Source organism: Battus philenor, unplaced genomic scaffold (genome assembly GCF_028537555.1).
Source record: "Battus philenor isolate CCGP_79_NKW_IND1 unplaced genomic scaffold, ilBatPhil1.0.hap1 SCAF_29, whole genome shotgun sequence".
Classification (NCBI taxonomy): Eukaryota; Metazoa; Arthropoda; class Insecta; order Lepidoptera; family Papilionidae; genus Battus; species Battus philenor.
This window is the reverse complement of record NW_027181692.1, coordinates 3,293,765-3,313,159: the sequence shown is the minus strand read 5'-3', so window position 1 is coordinate 3,313,159 and position 19,395 is coordinate 3,293,765. Positions and strand designations below refer to the sequence as shown.

Below are 19,395 nucleotides of genomic sequence, written 5' to 3'. Positions count from 1 at the left end.
TTATAGGTAATATCAAACCAAATCAAAGAAAAAAAATTAAGAGAAAAGAGATTGCATGTAAGAGGAAACATTTAGCTTACGACTAGACATCAAAAGAGCTCGCAATTTGAAAAGTGTTTTCCCCTGCGCGAAAACTTCTTCAAGGTTATGTAATTAAAAATACTCAATAATTAAATATCTGTTATGGATACAGTGAATTATTAAAAAGGATGTATCCACATCGATTCTAAAGACAAATAATGTGACAAAAAAGTACAAATATTCTGTTATATATATTTATATTATTTTACAATCTTTGATGACCTAATACTTTTCCCATGACTACCAATTTCAAAGACTTCTTTATTTTTAACAATTGTACCGTTATTAGGTTGTTGATGGTAGGTGAAAGAAAACAGAAACTCGGCAACAGAAGAATAATATATTTATTTAGTTAAAATGGGTAGTGGGCAGAAGGCCTGGTCTTATCTTACATCACAGCTCGGTACTCCCCTGATGATGATGGTAGCCAGTCGCACGATTTCCCAGGACTGGTCAGGCGGCAGCAAGTTGAGAGCAGGGAACGCCGGTAGTTCACAGGATGTGTTGCTTCCGGTGCAAGGTGATATAAATTCCACCTCAAGGATTGTAGGTTTGTTTTAGTATAAAACTCGATATAAAAGTTGTGGCATGAATTAAATGATGCCCAGAGAATGAAAAGGACCAAGACGTGAATTTATAACGTAAATTCTAATTGGCCCCGGCGCGTGAGACGACACATAGCTAGTGAACGCAACCGACACAAAGAGTGTGCGTCGGTGCGAGAGACGACACCTAGCTAGTGAACGCGGCCGAGGCCAGGATCCTTCTCCCGGGCAAACCACTAGCACGCTTCCACGACCCCACGCTACTTGAGATGTACCGTTCCCCGCCAAGGGTTGAACAATTTTTTGCTGTATTGCGATTTGTGAGATGTTTCTAGTATTTTTTTTGGTTAAAATTTTATCCAAGATTTATGGGACGTTAACTTGCAACGTTACACAATACAATAGCGGGACTAATGTCGCGGGAAGTCCGCACATTCGCATGACACTAAACTTATCGTTTTATTAAGCTTGCTCAGCCGTTACTTGAAGTCCGTCGTCTATTAACAAGATGATTATTTTGTATGCCATATAAGACCCGCTGGATAGGAAGTGGCCATTTAAAAATGAATATTTAATTTAATTACAATACGTGGCTACGGGGGTTCGCACATTCATCTGGAATAAGCCTTATATCAAATATGTATGTTATTATCCATCTGAATCTTTTATATATTTATCACATATGTATGTCAATAGAAGAGTGATAGAAAAACCTTAGTTGATAGAAACTGAAATAAAATTAAAATAAATACTATGATCATCAAATTCAGCCCTAGAATGATCACTGCTAGCCTATGAAAGAAGCATTTTTAAACAAGCTTCTTTTTTGTCTAGATAAAAGAGAATATTATAATCTATCGTACATATAGTACTATGTATATTACAGTGGGATAGTAATTGATTATAGAATTAAGATAAAAAAGGTTGGTGCTGCCTATTCTCCCAGCGTGCTAGTCTCACGCACACCCGTGGGACATTGTCCCACAGAGATACGAAGTCCGATGGTGCTGTAAAATCAGGAAAAGCTAATAGCACACACAAATTGAATATAGGATTATGTTCTTAACCATGATAATGCTAGACGTAATGCCATCTAGTGGCTTGTTGCTTACTAACTGTTATATAAGTACTGATATAGTGATTGATAATAGAAGTAAAAGCTTTTAAAATAATAACGTGATGGTGATATATTACGAAAAATCATTTTCAAAATTCGGATAACTACATATTAAAATTATTTATTGTTTACTGTCCCCGCAAACTTTGTACTGCTATAAGTTATTTGCTTGCCGCGTTCCCATAGAGAAAATGAATTAATGTATCATGTTTTAGAGTGGTCACCTTTTTTCGAACCTGAGAGATCATCCATCGAACTCATCACACATGTGATTTCAAAAGGATGGAGCGACTGCACACACGACCAGAGCTTCGATAGAATTGCTTCGAGAAGCTTTCCTCCAAAACCTGACATTGATTGAGTCAGAAAAGGACTAATATTTAGCCAATCCCGCATATGCAGTGGTAGTCGTGCAACAAAATGCACCGCCCGCCAGCCCGCTGATAAATGCGTATGCGGCAAACAATGCGAATCACACAACTGCCACCGCCAAACCACTCAACACGCGCTTCACCCCTCCACGGGGCATCTTCAGGAGCTATGCCACACCGATTAGTGCCAAACACAGTTTCTCAACTCTCACTGCACTGCTAAATATTAGTCCTTTTGTTACTTAGGATGGACTTCCGCGAGGTAACGCCTGATTCTATTAAATACTGATATTGATTGATTTAGGGATATGTCGTGGCCATCGAGGTGACCCAACTTAACACCGATGGATTTCTTGCCGCTACCTTAGAGAGAGAGAAATTACAATAACAATCCCAGAACTCTCGTGAACTTATCAGAAAACATTCGTCGAAAAATTAGCTCAAATGAACCTGCAGATGGCTACGGCGTGTGGCGCAAAACGCAATACTCCGTTTTGAATAACACGTGCAACTCAACAGAAGATATTTTTTAAATTAAATCCGCATTTCTATTTTATCTTTCAAGGCTTTTTAATAAAATTGTATTTTAAATAAAATATTTTTTTATTTAAGTTTGAAAACATAAATCTGCCATCAGACACACAATTCTAAGGACATTGTGAAAGTGATAAAAAACCGTCAGAGTTTGTTGTGGATTCTTAAAAGCGCATTCGTAACCTTCGTAGCTTTAAGATTAAGGATGCTTTTATAGGGGAACGCAATTCGATACTAGTTTTTTTTATCGGTCTCTTCTGGTATTTTTCTTACGACGTACAGTACTAAGTGGATAATGAAATGTATAATTAATATTTATAGACAAGAAGGAAACCAAGTACAATGTATAAAATTTACTTTTTACAATATAAAAGTGAAACGATTTATTGGGAATTTACGAATTTAAAATAGCATCAGAAACATCTAGTTAATAGATGACATATCATAGTTATTCTTGGCCTATTTTTCATATCCATTGCGTAAAAAAAACTGACGAGGACACTTAACATATCACTTTAAAAGTTTAGAATCATTTATTTCAAATTTTCATACTTACTTTTAATTTAAATACTTATTATTACTTTGAATAAAACTTTAAAATAAATTTAAAACTTGTTTTTTTTAATGTTATAAAATATTAACCTATATCTAACATAACCTTTAGGTTTTTATATTACTTAATAAGAGCAGTGGTTGTTGGTTCGATTCCCAGGATACAGTGTTATATATAATTCACACTTTGTGTATTAATTATATAGGATTGCTATTACTCATAAACAAGTTTCCAGATGATGGGCAGCAACGTCCTCTGCGTGCCACACTGCGATCGCCAATTCACCTGCCAAGTATGGCGATTACCGTATATCCTTAGATATCTATGAGGGAGGCATCTTGCAGTGAGATGAAACTACGATGGCGAACTTAGTAAAAATTATTTTTTTCTTAATAACATACTTATATTCTATGGACTCACTAGAGTATGACATAAAATTTATCATAATTATTATTAAAACATTTATTTTCTTTTCCCGTGTCTTGATGTATAATAACAATATTTAATGGAATCAAGCGTTACCTTGCGGAAGTCCATCCTAAGTAAGAAAAGGACCATTATTTAGCCTCTTCCGCACATGCAGCGGTAGTCGTGCAACAAAGTGTACCGGTACATGCGGCAAACAATGCGAACTACACAACTGCCACCGTCAAATCACTCAACACGTGTTTCACCCCTCCACGGAGAATCTTCAGGAGTTATGTTACACCGATTAGTACCAAACACTCTGTGTTGTGGCTAAATGTACGGAAGTGGCTAAATATTGGTCCTTTTCTTACGTATAATAACAAATTAAATAATTATATAAAACATCGTCTATTGTTTTTAATAGGGGAGATTTATGTATCCATATGGGTGAATTGTGCGCTATCGTGGTTTTGACTCTACTTAATTTTTTATATCAAATACTTCCTTAAAGAATGACATGCAATTTACTCAATATGATATTATAATGGTATTATATTAGATCTGCAATGAATAAACAATAGTAGATATTAAAAGTTTGTAAATGGAAACAGAATAATAAATAGGTCGCGTATTGTGGTAATATTTAAGAAAAGAAAAAAAAATTAATCATTTTTACTGCATCAAAACTTTTATCGGGCCTCTTTTTTAAAAATCTTTTTCATTCTTGACTTCACTCTGCTTCGCAGGGTGTTATGGTTGTGAAAAAAGAAACAGGAAGGAACTCCACAACAATACATCTTTTAAAAAAGATTGACGTAACCGATTTTTGCCTAAATAAAACTTCTAATGTCATTTGAATATTTTTAGGACGATACCTATGCTATACACTAGACGCTTGTTTGCTGCCACGAAAGAATAAATAATTGCAACATAAAAATACTGCATACATATACTTAAATTCACTTTCTCTCTACTCAAATAACACTATTATGCCGCTGTCTTCCAATTTGCTCTTGGTTAAAGCATGGCTCATTTTTGCTAACCTATTCAATATTAATTTAATGATGATGAAATTGATGATTAAATTTTCACATTATTGTCACCAGCAGTTAAATTAGATCAGCTTTGCTGGAATGAATTATCTCAAGACACTAGGTAACATACTTTTGGGTATATTAATTAATTTTATATTACTATATCGCAGCACAATTACCAACATATTTATTTCGTTTATTTACCGATTACGTGTAATATTAGTTAGTTTTTTATTCGTATAATAAGTCACGACAGAAGCGAATGTAAATGCTTGAAGTTCACGATACGTTTCTTTTGACTTAGTCTCGGTTTAAAATTGTACAACGAAGCCTTTGATATAATTAAATAACGTCTTGCGTCTTCCTCGGAGCACGAAGAACCAACCGGTTCTGTTTCTTCAAATTCTACAGCGAAGGTGTGCGCTGAAACAGGACACAACTGATCTAAACTGATATTTTATGTACTTTATTATTCGGATTATAATAAATACTGTCTATAAAATGCAGAATACTCTAAGACGCATCGGAATATAAGATGCGTATAAATCTAAAAAGCGCCTGACTATAAGATACACTGAACAATAGAACGCACCTCAAATTTATTAGATGATATTTAAAGTAAGAAAGGGACCAATATTTAGCCACTTCCGCACATGCAGTAGTAGTCGTGCAATGAAATGCACCACCCGCCAGCCCGCTGATAAATGCGTATGCGGCAAACAATGCGAATCACACAACCGCCACCACCAAATTACTCAACACGTGTTTCACCCCTCCACAGGGCATCTTCAGGAGTTATGTTACACCGATTAGTGCCAAACACAGAGTAACAATACTAATAATACAGAGTTTTAGTACGACTACCACTGCATGTGCGGAAGTGGCTAAATATTGGTCCTTTTCTTACTTAGGATGGACTTCCGCGAGGTAACGCCTGATTCCATTAAATTTTTGATATTTAAAGGTTTATTTCGGATCATCATCACCATATAAACCGATAAGCGTCTACTACAAGACAGACCTCTCCTAAAAAGCGTCATGACTTGCCCTGCCCGCATCTAAAGACTTCCCACTACATTGACTATATTGTCGGTTTACCAATTGAGAAGCCTATCTGCACCGCGTCTACAGGCTTGTAGTCTCCATAGCCTTTTCGCCCTGCAACCGTCAGTAACATGATCAATATGCGTACTGACTCCCATTTCAGACAAGCAATTCTGCGACCTGCGTCGGTTTCCTCGTCAGTGACATTCCTTCTTCTGAGGATCTACGCATTTCTGATACAACCTCGCTCCGAAGCTCCGAACTAAGCCTTATTAATTGCCCTCTGGGTGACCTTGAGCATTCTTGTAAGGCCCATAGCAAATGCATTCGCATCACAGATCCAAAAGTCTTTGTAGACATACTTCGCTGTGTCGTGTGTGGGGAAACACGGCTATCTGTTCTTCACTGCCACTTTAATTTAGTAATCTACTGGGTTATGGCGGTCACTTTAGTTGAACTCCTAGTTCTTTATTCAAACTCATAGAGCAATCCCGAGTGTAGCTCTATGACTTGTTGAACATCTGTGAGCTTGTCAATCAAGCCAGAAGTGCAAGACCTCGTTTTTGTGCCGTAAATAGTAGTGCCGTAAGTAGCAGAAATTGGTCCTAAGACATTGGGAAATTTTGAATAAATAAACAATTAAATTTATTCATACGTACATAAAACGTATAATACGTAAATCACAAATAATAATTGATTGGCAGCCATTTTGAATTGGCCAGACATATCACGAACGTCCAATTTACCAAAGAATTTTTAACGACCGACCATTTGACATTAAACCTTTGATTGCAATTACGTACTTTTGTTTACAATATTAATTATAGCCTGCGACTTTGTCTGCGAATATCACAATTTTATTTTAAAGATTTTTATTCACACATATAGGATAATTACTTGTAGGTATCAAAGCATTAAACAGATGAATATATAGCATAATTTCTGTCAGTTAATATACGGTATATCCCAGTGGCGTAGCTAGGGGGTGGCGAGCGGTGCGGCCGCACCAGGCACCACAAGTAGGGGGGGCACCAAAATTGAAAATAATTTGTTTGAATTTTTTTTGAATGATGAATAATGAAATGTTAAAAGAAAAATGAAAACCATAAATTAAAGTAAATAACATAAAAAGATTATCGAATTTTACTATTTTTATGCTAAAAAAGTTGTGAAATAATATGAACATTAAAAAAATAAACGGTTACAAATTATATTTTACACAGTGTTTAAGCCTTTTCATTCACAAAACACAAAGTGTTTTTTAAAAGGGCCCTAAATGACAAAATAATAAATTATTACATTATTGCAAGATTATTTAATGAAAAATAGATTAAATAATCTTGCAATAATGTCAATAGAACATAAACTAGTCGACACTATTGATTTTGAAAATGTGATTAATGACTTTGCAGGCCAAAAAGCGAGAAATGTTCGTTTTTAAATTTTCTAATAAATTTTATTAAGATCTAATGTTATTTTAAATATATTTATTATTATTTTTAACCAAAAAAATATATTAACTACGTTTTGTTCTGAATTTTGAAATTATTTAGACTCTTTAGGGGGGGCACCAAGCCCCAATCTGCCCCAGGCCCCAAATACCATAGCTACGCCACTGGTATATCCTATCAAAAAATCAATGGTTGGAAAAATAATATTTATATTAAATAATTAAAAAACTCTTCATTTAACATAACTTGAATTATCTTATTGACGTCGTTGTAAAACTTTCACAATATACTCTATAAATATAGATAATATTAAACAATATGGGTTTAGTTTGGTATAGAAAACAACCAGAAAATTAGATAAAGTAGGCTAAAATCTAAAGTTTATACATGTACATTATATAGTTCCAGAGTATATTAATATCCGTTTCAACACGGTCAGCCATGCCGCTGATATGGCTATACAAGCATGTGCGGAAGTGGCTAAATATTGGTTCTTTTCTTATTTAGGATGGACTTCCGCAAGGTAACGCCTGATTCCATTAAATATGTACATTATATATAGGTAGCATGTTTAAAGTCGACCAAAGCCAAAGAAAGACTAGGTTGAAATGCTTGGCAGTTAAAATTAGTCAACATTATCGGTATGCGAGCCTGGGTGCATTGACTATCGAATGCGGAGGTACTCTCTTCGACCGGTACACGATTGTTACTCGACATTCATTATCCCAAAAGAAAACATCTCTCTTATGATTATTTTTGGTCTTTCATTATGACATGAGTTGGCTGCTTCATTGTACTATGAAACAAATATTTATTCTTTAGAATAGCCTTTGCGAAGAACTTTAGAAAAGATTATACATTGAAATATATATTTATACCCAGTGTTATTGGTATACTAATATTATTATTAACACTTATGTACACCATGGACAATATGTAAAGGAAAAAAAAGAAATAATTCATATGGTACAATAGGCGGTCTTATCGCTCGAAGCGATCTAAATATTAATTCTCCTGCTTTTGTATCAATATATTTAAATTTTTGTAATGTTATATGGGACATATTAAAATAACTATTATTTTATTTATTTATTAACACTTTTTTGTACACCAAAGATAATAACTAAAACAAAAACATTTCTCATAGAGGTACAAGAGGCGGTCTTTACCAGACAACCTTTGGATGGAGATGAGAGACATGAAGGAGAGGGCAGTTTAGGGTGTACATACATACAAATATACTCTGTATAATATATATATATATATATTGCCAGATTCGAAAAGTTGATTCTATTGAGAAGAATCTAACAAAATATTTGATAGTCATTCTTTTAACGCATATATAATAAAAACAAATATACAAATTTTAAAAGTTCTTTTTGTCACATTAAAATTCAGCTTTATACTAACAGAATACATGTCTTTTATTTAATATTTAATAATTAAATTAATAAAAAAAAAATTAATTTAATAAAAAAAAATTATAGAACTGTGACATAGTGATAAGAAATTAAAAAGTAAGAAGTGAATAAACACAATTAAAAATTTATAAATTCTATATTAAGTAAATGAAATAAAAATAAACAAACGTAAGTGAGAAGAGATATGTCTTTCATACTTCGCCACACAAAGACGTGACGAACAAAAGAGAAATGAATAGATGACATGTAGATGGAAGGAAGCAGAGTAAAGAAATAAGAAAATTTAGCAAATATGTGTACCCAGGATAGAGAAAGTAAGAGAAGCTCCCAACAGCGTGGTTATGAAGAAAGGAAATGCTTTAATGACCTGAATGCTTGGATACATGCGTATCTTCTCCTAAATAAGATGATTCAACTTTATGTAAACGAAAATTTAGAATGAAAACATACATCGCGGGTATTATAGACAAGTGACAGCTCAACCCGAGGTTCTCTCGTGGAGGTTCTACAATGTAGTCACTTCATGGAGCTTTCATCGAAGCGATCCAAAAGCTCGACGGCTTATCAATCCGGAGAAAATGTAGTGGAGGCCCGAGTCAAAGTTCCCCAGACAGCTTTCGTGCTTCGGTACATTAAAAGAGGTTTTAAGCCAACCAGCTCTGAAATACTGGCCTACCTCGTGGCTGCGAGCCCCAAGTTAAGTGCTCCCGGAATCCTCCTTCCCTGCACCATTGGAATCCGCAAATACTATTTGGGCAGTAGTAGAAGTAGGATCAAAAGAAAAAAAAACAATAAAACATATGATTAAGCTTATTTTTCGTTCTTGCATTGAAAGAACGGTAGTCGCATGCTAATAAACCGTCGATCTTTCTTGGATGCGTTCGGAATAATTTATTTGTTCGTGTCAAGCCTGTTTACTTGTATGTCAGTGTTCCTGGATCGCTGTTGTGAAGATTACGCAACCATTTCTCAGTCAATCTGTCGCTCCCTCTGAACATTACTGCAATAATATAAAAACGGATGTTATTATTTACTAATGCCTATAGATCCTGACTATATTTTTAACGTATCCCAAATGAGGTCTCCTCAGATTTAAGACACATCTTTTTCTTGTGTAATAATTTTTGAGAACTTATAAATGAAATAAAAAAAGATTTAAACATTTGTTGGCAGGTTGTGATAGACGCCCCTGGCAAGTTTTCTTATCTCGTCTGTGACTACCGTCGGCCTACCTAATAGGGGGCCTAGTCAAGCCGCACCTATCAATTCGTTATCACCAATCGAGAACCTTTCAGCTCCAACTGCCGTCGTTTGCACGATGCACTTGCAGCTACGTCGGTCACATCAATAGATGACAGAGTTTAAGTATCATGTAATAAATCAACTATAGTGCTACCAAAACCGTTGTACTGCGACTTATGAATTCGCGGCGAAGTGAGGACAAGGAGAAAAGAGAATTAGCGGTCGACACTCTCTTCCCCCCCACCGCATCGCCTCGGGCATACCTAAGGCGCGGTACAGCAATTTTGGTTGCACTATAGTGAACAAATGCCGTTTAAACTAGAGTGTGATTTTTAAGTAATACAACAAGATAGATTTTTTTTACAAAATCAAAAATATTGGTGAATAATAGCTTTCTACACAAGGTTAGGACTAGAAATAAAGACAAGACATCTTTCTTTACGTTTTATAAAATTAGTAACTTCTTTGAAAAACACAGTGTATCGTATACAATTTAAATTATACCCGTACTCCCATAAAAAATACATTTTTTCCAAACAAAAATTATTAAAACAGTGTAAATAATTTTTAAATCACAATACAGCCTAGAATTAAATGACTTATTATCGTATCAAGAATTTTCGTGTATATATTCACATAAAAAATATAAATTCTTCTTTGCGTGCACTTCTTGGGTCAAAACGCATTCGGAGTCCTCCGGAGTCCGGACCTCCGCCATTTTTGCGAACTTAGTGTACCTAATGTCCCCTCAACTACTCTTACGGGTGCAATTTCCAATAGTTCGTTCTTAGGTGACTTTTGCGCTTCAAATGTAATTTTCTTACCAAATTTCAAGTTTCTAATCCTTATTATTTTAGAGATATCGTGATGAATCAAATCTTATGTGGAAATTTTTATATATATATCTAAAAATTGAAAGATGTCCTTACATCGGCTCAGTTTTATATCAATTTCAATGAATTAGAATTATGGCGTGGATAAAAATTTTACCTTCGTAATTAGAACTGTCCGTAAATGTTTCTGGAGTCTGTGGTACCGGATAGATTTCTTCAACTGGTGTATTCACCAACTTCTTCAACCAATCGCATGTCATTTGGTCGTAATCTAGACAAAAAAAAATAGCTTAATGACCCAATGAGTTGTGATATTTAAACTTTTCTCATTTATCAATTATTTATTCATGTCTAGAGCCAAGACCTTGTTAAGGATGTATATCGACGATAGTTGCGTGCTGCTCTCAACCGGTGTTATTGAAAAGCTTTGAGAGAGACCTATTCCGTGCATTCGGCGTCTATCAGTGAACATGATGTGAAAGCGCCCTCTGCAATGGCCTTTCAAGGTAGCGGATTTTGTAAATGTTAAAAAAGCAACAGTGATATGTCGTTAAAAAATGAAAAAAAAAAAACCAAAGTCGCAAAAAATAACGAACAAAATGTTATTAACTATTATATCTATACAAACTGGAAATAAATCTCTACACATGTTGCTAAACAAGAACACGAAAACCGCTCGATCGGCTTGGTTTTTTTGTCATATTATCGTCGAAGCAGCCAACAAGGTTTTTATAGACGGAACATAGCAACGAAAATTGTTAAAACATTAATTTTACTTTCCACTACAAAACCATAAAGTTTATTACAACGAACACTCTCTGTCACATACCTAATGTAATTAAAAAAAATGCATACCATAAACAATATAGATATCGTAGGTCGCGGATTCGATTCTAGGATTACAATCTTATAAAATTCAAACTTTGTACATTAATTATATTATGTTGCCTTTGCTCTGTACTGCTGTCAGAGGCAGTGGAGGTAAGGTGTACCGTAAATAAGTGTACAGTACCTACTGGTATTACCTAACGATTGGGCGCTTTGGGGACAGTACAGTCAGCAAATTAGGAAGAGAGAGTGATGTTCACAAACAAGTTTTCAGAGGATGGGCAGCAGAATATTCTTACTATAATACCACACTGCGTTTGCCAACCCATCTGTCAAGCTTGGATTATGATATATCCCGCATAGATATCTTGGGAAAAGTCATGCCTCGCAGTGGTCTATAGGCGGAAACAACGACGACGAAACAATTTCAATAATAATATAATCATAGTATTTGTAAAAGTTTTGCTCTGTGCGAAATAAAAAAATAATCTTTGTAAGTTATAGTTTTTTATTATATAGAGTGTACTTAAATATATGTTTTGTAATATATATCATTATCTTGAATAATAATTGTAAGTATATCATTACGGGTTCTTTTTGATCATACTTATTTTTTCCTTTTAATTTAGATTTTTTTTTCTTTAATAGTATATACTTATTTCACTTACAATTAATTTATATCTACACCGTTCAAATGGCTAACCGGTAAAAAATGCCTTAATAAGTAAATAAACCAATAATTAAATGATTACTCTGACGTTTTTAAACGGTTTTATTTAGTTCGACCCGTACGGAATTTATTTGTTTATTTATTTGGGTCAAAATTAGAAATAGAAATTTAAGCACCTTCCCCTTGTCAGATTGATTTGAAATTTGGTACACATATTTAATTTAGATGACAATACAATATAATAAAATCAATAACATTATAAATCTAAGATGCCCGCCGATACAAAATGGCGGATTACGTATTTTCCCTTAACCCCCTCAATATGGAAATCAAATGAAAGGGCTTCACTAGTAAAACACAATGATTATGTCAAAATTTAAAATTCAAGATGGACGCCGTTCCACTATGGCGAACTAGGTACATATTTTTCCACAACCACCACAATATGGGTATCAAAAAAGGTAAGCAAATATAAATACATTTAAAAGTTTTTTAAATATATTTATATTTGCTTATCTTTTCTACTGGACTTTGATAAGTATATTACGTATTACTTTAATAGTACCATGTTTTTAGTCTCCGTGCTAGTGGGAATGTAATAAAAATATATTTGATGAAGATAATTCACCGTTACTCACCAGGGCTTTGGTTCATAGATCTGCTGACATCCCTTATAACTTGCTTCGATAGAACACCTTCGGTTGACACTAAAAAAACATTATTTAGTTTGACCCTCAGTTAAGAATAATTTAAAAACTATATGTTAATAAAGAATCTATGTATTTATATTCGTTTAATATGGAACTAGATTTCCGATTCCGATTTTATTTTCAAATTTAGTGCTCATGTGGTCAGCTTTAAGAAGTTTAGGAATAGTGTACGATATTCCTGAATGTTAATAAAACACCGTTGAGTATAAAAATTATTTGGAAGATACCATGACTAGAGGGGTACAGAACCTTCGAAGTAAAGAGAGGGTCTTCTTCCTTCTTATCATTTTATTCTAAATGAAATAAAAGACCAAAATAAATAAATATGTGAAATAAATGACTGTTACATATGGAAATCCATTACGAAATGCTTGCTTATGTCAATATTACATGACTGTCTGATTAGAATTGCGGAAATAATGCCTTTGAGATATTGTTATGGTAACGCGGCGTTTGAGTTTTTTTTTTAATAATTCTGATTTGTATCGCAATGGTTTTTTTTTACAATATTTATTTTTCGCAGACATTTGGGAGAGGGTTCTAAAGGAACAAAACTAGGAACAAAACCATTATTTTGGCACGATATTGTGACGATTTAGTCCTTAACTGGAACTCACTTATATATATATATATATATATATATATATATATATATACATAGTCGAATGTCATTGTAAATGCGTCCAATTTTACTAATATGGATAAAATATAACCTTTGTGATTAAGACTGTCCGTAAATGTTTGTGGAGTGTGTGTTCCCGGAGAGATTTCATCCGCTTTTGTATTCAACCACTTCTTCACCCAGTCCGATGTCATTTGGTCGATATCTAGAAAAAGGAACAAAGTAGACGCATACTGCATAATTTCATTTATTTTTAACTTTTATCCATGAACACAAGAAGAAAAAAAATAAAACATTTGAAATAGACAAAAGATGACTGTACTGTACTATTTCGAGATGTTTGTGCTGTTATCCCTAAGGCTTTTACAGCTTCATCGGAAATAAGTTAAAGGAGCGGAAGGGTCCGTGAACTATACTAAACTAAAGTATTCGGGTTTCCGAACCGGCATTAGAACCTCTGATGGAGAATGAGGCAGTAGAGGAGAGGCTTTCCTGGTCAAGTCTGTGTTGTTGTTCGTGTACTGAGTGTGGAGTGAGGATTAGAGGGCAGCGTGGACCAGCGTGTCAATCTAAGGAAGAATACTGATCCTACCTCAGATCGCCCACGCTGTTCGCGGCGGCGGCGTTCGAAGGCCGACACCGTTCACGTAACGGACGGTGAAGAGTGTTTTGCTTGGCTTTTGAACATCGCACGCATTTTTTCGTGCGGTGAGCGGTCATCAGTGGAGTGGTTATTGTTGAGGTTGTATTTACGCTTGCAGGGTTGTGAATGTCTGAAGCGTGCGGTGTGTGGCGAGTGGGTTGTGGGAACCAAGCGATAGGATCCACAAGGACGTCTTTAGTAGGGGAGGGGGAGTAGCGAGTAGAGTTTGCTATAGGGGGGTTGATGTCAAAAGAGGCCTTCTCAAAATATTCTTTTGAGCATGCTTAGAAGAACTCTTGGACGATATCGAGTTTGAGGTCACTGTGTAGATCGATATCACGTTGGAACCAACTCGTGCCGGTTGCAAGCCAGGTGAAGCGGTTCTGCAACGTCTGCGAAGGTTAAAGTATGTGCGCCGAGGCATGGACAAAGAGAACTCTTGCGTAAGAGAATACGAGTCTTACGCAGCTCTTGTAGAGGAGGAGCAACAAAAGACCGAGGGAGGATGGCTCTTTAATGGTATACGACGATTTCTTCCAGTCAACCATTGGATGGACTAATTTATTAATGTAATATATAGTGGGTGATCATTTAGATAAAAATATTACCTTTATGGTTAGGACTGTCCGTAAATGTTTGTGGAGTATGTGGTGCCGGAGAGATTCCATCCCCTTGTGCATTCACCCACTTCATCACCCAGTCGGATACCCTTTGGTCGACGACTAGAAAAAGAACAGGGGGACCTAGTTACTTAATAAATAAATACTTAACAAACGCAATATTATTATATAATTAATTTTATTCTTAATTGTTCAACTACAGATGAAGAAAAGAAAGAAAACGATTGAAATAAAAAGAAGACGAATAGAGAACGGCAGTTTTTTCGCAAACGGTGACTTCTCCCTTTCAACCGTAGGATGAACTTATTTATCAAAGAGAAATAGAACGTATCTTTTAGTCATAGAAGAGTTTAGAAAGTCGATGTACGTACATTTTACAATAATTCAATTACACGATACAATTAATTTTGTTTTAGTTACATAGTATTTACATTACTTATGAAATGTTATAAATAAATAGATGTATAATAAACGGAATTTTATTGTAAGAAACAGTGGTAGCCCGGCGAAACAGAGTTGACTTGGTCGCGAGTTCGATTCTCGCGATGCAATCTAAAAAATTCACACTTTGTGCATTAATTAATATATATATAGGATTGCCATTGCTCACAACCAAGTATCCACCATAAATACGACACTAAGAATGCCAAGCGTGGCTATATATAATATACTATGGTATATCCCCCATAGACACCTTGGTTGTATATGTAAAAGCATAAGGTGTGAATATATAGATTATATTACTGTTTGATATCAGTAAATGTATGGTACCTGTCCAGAAATCAATTGTTTCAGAAATTATAGGAAGGAATGCGTTTTAAAAATTCAGACTATTCAATATTAAAATAATTGTTGTTTATTTGCCATTCCTGCAGTCGTCTGCAGGGATAGGTTAACAGATATTGACCAGAATACTGCCAGCAGTTAATTGCCCGTCGCATTCTAATGGAACAAATAAATGACTATGACATTTTTAAAAGTTATTTATTCCTCGTGTACCTAGAATTTGCATTATGATAAATTATTTTATAACATCTAGAGCTAGTGTAGCCTGTTATGTTATATAAAGTAAACAGAACTGTAGGATCGTACTAAACGCGTATCAAAGTTTTCGTATGATGCTAGTTTTGCCCTGTAGCTTCATCACAGATCTTGGAATGGTGGAATTGGGACCACATCGATGTAGTGCTGCGGTGGTTGTTGCCTAGATACTTAGGAGTACCCACCATGGATGACAAATTGATCCGAAAATTTACAGAGGTGGCACAAAGACTTTACTCAGTTCTCTTTACAAGTGTAGAAATCCTTGACCTTTTTCAAAATATTTGAACATATTTATTTAATTCTCTCTTTTTCACTTTCCAATCGGGCTTCTTTTGATCGCAGCAGAGGCTATTAATTAAAAATAAAAAACCTATGATGGTCTAAACATTTTTAAACGGCTAGAAAAGTTATTTTTTTACGTGAAAAGACTTATTTCATTTCGCCCCCCATTTTCCTTTCGTGTCGCTATCGCTCTCACGAGAATTTGGAAACTTTTGTATATTTCTACCATTTTAATAAACCACATATATTTGGATGATTTAATCATAACTTTTAACGTAGAGACACAATGGCTGTTACAGAACATTATATTAAACGAATGGGTATCAAGTAAATAACAATGTAAGTAGTTACGTGTATTGCTATCCACAGGTACGTTGGTGTCTGTCGGCGAAGGCACTTTGTCGTACTTGGGCTCCGTGTTAGTATCTTCACTCCTTGCACTCACAGCTGTGTCTTCGGAAGATTCCATCACTAAAACTTCATCTAGATTAAATTTATTAAAATTTAAAACCTTAATTATATATTTTTTTAAGTTATATGAAACCGTTTTATTTTTAATGTCTTGAACTGGCTAAGGGTTGGTATTCGTAAATGAACATTATATTTTTTAGCTAACTCAAAGTTAACACGTTCACTGCGGGCCCAATTTTGAAGAACTTTCAGCTGGTGTGGCTGAGGTCGAATCAGCCTCAAGCTGAACTTCCTAGTAGTGCGGTTGAGGCCTTTTCTGCCTCATGTTCATCAATATTTTTTTACAATATCGAGTCAATGCTTCGCAGACATAAAGAAAGCTATATTTGTCTTTGTCATACCTCATACGGTTGAGTGTAAACAGCCGCCGCACTAGAGAGAAAACACGAGTTTTACGCGCCGCACCAGTGCAAAGTCTACCATGAGGCTGAATCGACCTCAAGCCGCAGTGAACGTGTTAAATGGTTTTTGAGGACATTGAGTGTTTTTCCTCGATCGTTGATGATGTTAGCGTTATATCTAGTATGCTTACTGTTGTACTGTTGAAGACGTTAGCTAGAAAGGTTGCCACTCCTATAGCAAATAGTATATTAAGGTCCGAGCGGGTAATACTGCCTTTGGTCCTACACGACATGTACACGGACGCTATGTAATGGGACATGGGCCGTCATAATTAGCCGACAGACCGAAACCTCTAAGTGGGTTAGCTTGGACATGACGATGAGCACCCTTTTGTAAGAAATTAAGATACCGCCTCCTAGTGCACCGATCCTTTTGTTTGTTACATAATTAGGGATTTTGAGATCCATCTTAGATGATTGAAGAAATATTTCTTGCACTAGAACATTAACGTCATGTTTAATGGAATCAGGCGTTACTTTGCGGAAGTCCATCCTAAGTAAGAAAAGGACCAATATTTAGCCACTTCCGCACATGCAGTCGTAGTCGTGCAACAAAGTGCACCGCCCGCCAGCCCGCTGATAAATGCGTATGCGGCAAACAATGCGAATTACACAACCGCCACCGTCAAATCACTCAACACGTGTTTCACCCCTCTACGGGGCATCTTCAGGAGTTATGTTACACCGATTAGTGCCTAATATTGGTCCTTTTATTACTTAATTAACGTCATGATCTTAGACAAATTGTCTTATTTTATCTCGTTGATTGATTATTCCGTTCGCATTGTAGAAAGAAATGGCCAATGTCCTGGGTTCTGCTGTTATTCCTACCGCGAGCGGCAGTCGGATGATTGTATAATGATATCGTGCAAATACTTATAAAAACTTACCATGGTAAACGCATGCCTATTTTTTATAAATAATTACAATTAATTATTTACAGAATTAAAGCTTTTAGGAGAAAAGAAGAGCTGGACCTCGAACGTATTACAAGGGGAACAGATGATCAAGCGACGGTTTCTCTAATGGTCTCTAGAATCTACGGAAATAATGAGTCTCCCTGTATTTGGTTGACAGTCAGTCCGACTCGACCCGCCTACAGCGAAAGTCACGTTTTGATCGTGCCATAAGGCGTTCACTCCAGTACTTTTAGATTTTATAAAAAAAAACAGTTTTCATAACCAACTGACCAATCCAAGATGGAAGAAGACCAAGAGTCTAATAGATTCTATTGATCTTACATGCTGGATTATATTTTAAGGCTGTATAAACTTTAACAGCTGCTCGAAGTGATCTAGTGGTCCGTTTAACGACTGAATAATGTGATCAAAACATTTAGCCTGCTATAAATAAATAGCAAAACATTCAGTCGCAGGACATCCACTGCTAGACATATATCTTCTCCTTACATTCAGAGATTCGTGTAGGTACATATTACTTTGTTAAATGTACTTTTATTTTTTTGTTTATATTATCTCGCTTTTAATAATTTCAATATTTTTTGACTTTACGTACATGTCGGGTATGCCTTTTATTGTAACAGTATTTACCATTAAATTAATATTTTATACCTATATTGTTATTTTCTTTTTTTCCTCTTTTGAGATTTATTTGAATTGATAGTTAAAAAAAACAGATACAAAAGCCTTCTGACCTGAGTCCTCTGTTTTCTGGTTTGTATTAGTTTGCCTGCTCTGTTCATCACCATCTCCAGTCGTCTCTTCTACTCTGCTTTTACCGCTTATCACTTCTTCTATTTGGTAAACTGGAACAGTTCTTTTTTTTAGAAATACGAAGGGACAAACATCATCAAATACACTATTGATAATTTACTCGTATATAGGACATACGCGTCTTACTTCTTCTAGTGAAGAAAATGGAAAAGAAATGTTTAATATTTATATCATCATCATTACAGCTGTAGATTGTCTGTCTACAGCTGAACATAAGCTCCTTGTAGATTTACAATAGAACTGGTAGGAAGCTGTCTGCAGTAACGATCGACAGCCAATTAACTATATAAGTTACAGAGTAGTATAGATACAATGTGAGTACATACGAAGCGCATACTTGAAATCATAAACATACAGGACATTATCATCATTGACGACACTACAGGCTTTCGTTCTAATGTTTTATAAATTTACAACAACCGTAGTTCTTTTTTCATAAGGCCAGACTTGGACGAACATGACATGATATATACACTAATGAATATGCACTTAAATGCCTAATTCTGGGAGAAAAACAAAAACTTAAATTGAAAATATCATTATAAGCTACAAGATTTTTTTCCATCCTTTTCATCACCACCCGCCAGTAATATGGTGAGTTACTAATAATCCGGACATCATCGTATCAGCTGAGAAATGCCCACTGCAAGGATTAGGCCTCTTTAAAAAATCACCACGATCGGTCTTGCTCTGACCGTATCCAGAGATTTGCCGCAACCCTGACTGCGTCATTGGTC

At 35.3% G+C, this 19,395-nt stretch overlaps 1 protein-coding gene across 1 annotated transcript; it reads right to left on the bottom strand.

Annotated features, from left to right (window-relative positions):
- Window positions 1-8,753: 8,753 nt before the first annotated feature.
- On the bottom strand, window positions 8,754-19,390 carry LOC137926449 (uncharacterized). Its single transcript, XM_068770048.1, has 7 exons — window positions 19,333-19,390; window positions 18,580-18,690; window positions 16,405-16,536; window positions 13,556-13,669; window positions 12,771-12,827; window positions 10,792-10,905; window positions 8,754-9,559 (listed from the first exon to the last, which is right to left on the bottom strand). Exons 1-7 carry the CDS (start codon window positions 19,388-19,390, stop codon window positions 9,474-9,476), a joined length of 672 nt encoding a protein of 223 aa, XP_068626149.1. The 3' UTR covers window positions 8,754-9,473.
- Between the last annotated feature and the right edge of the window lie 5 nt (window positions 19,391-19,395).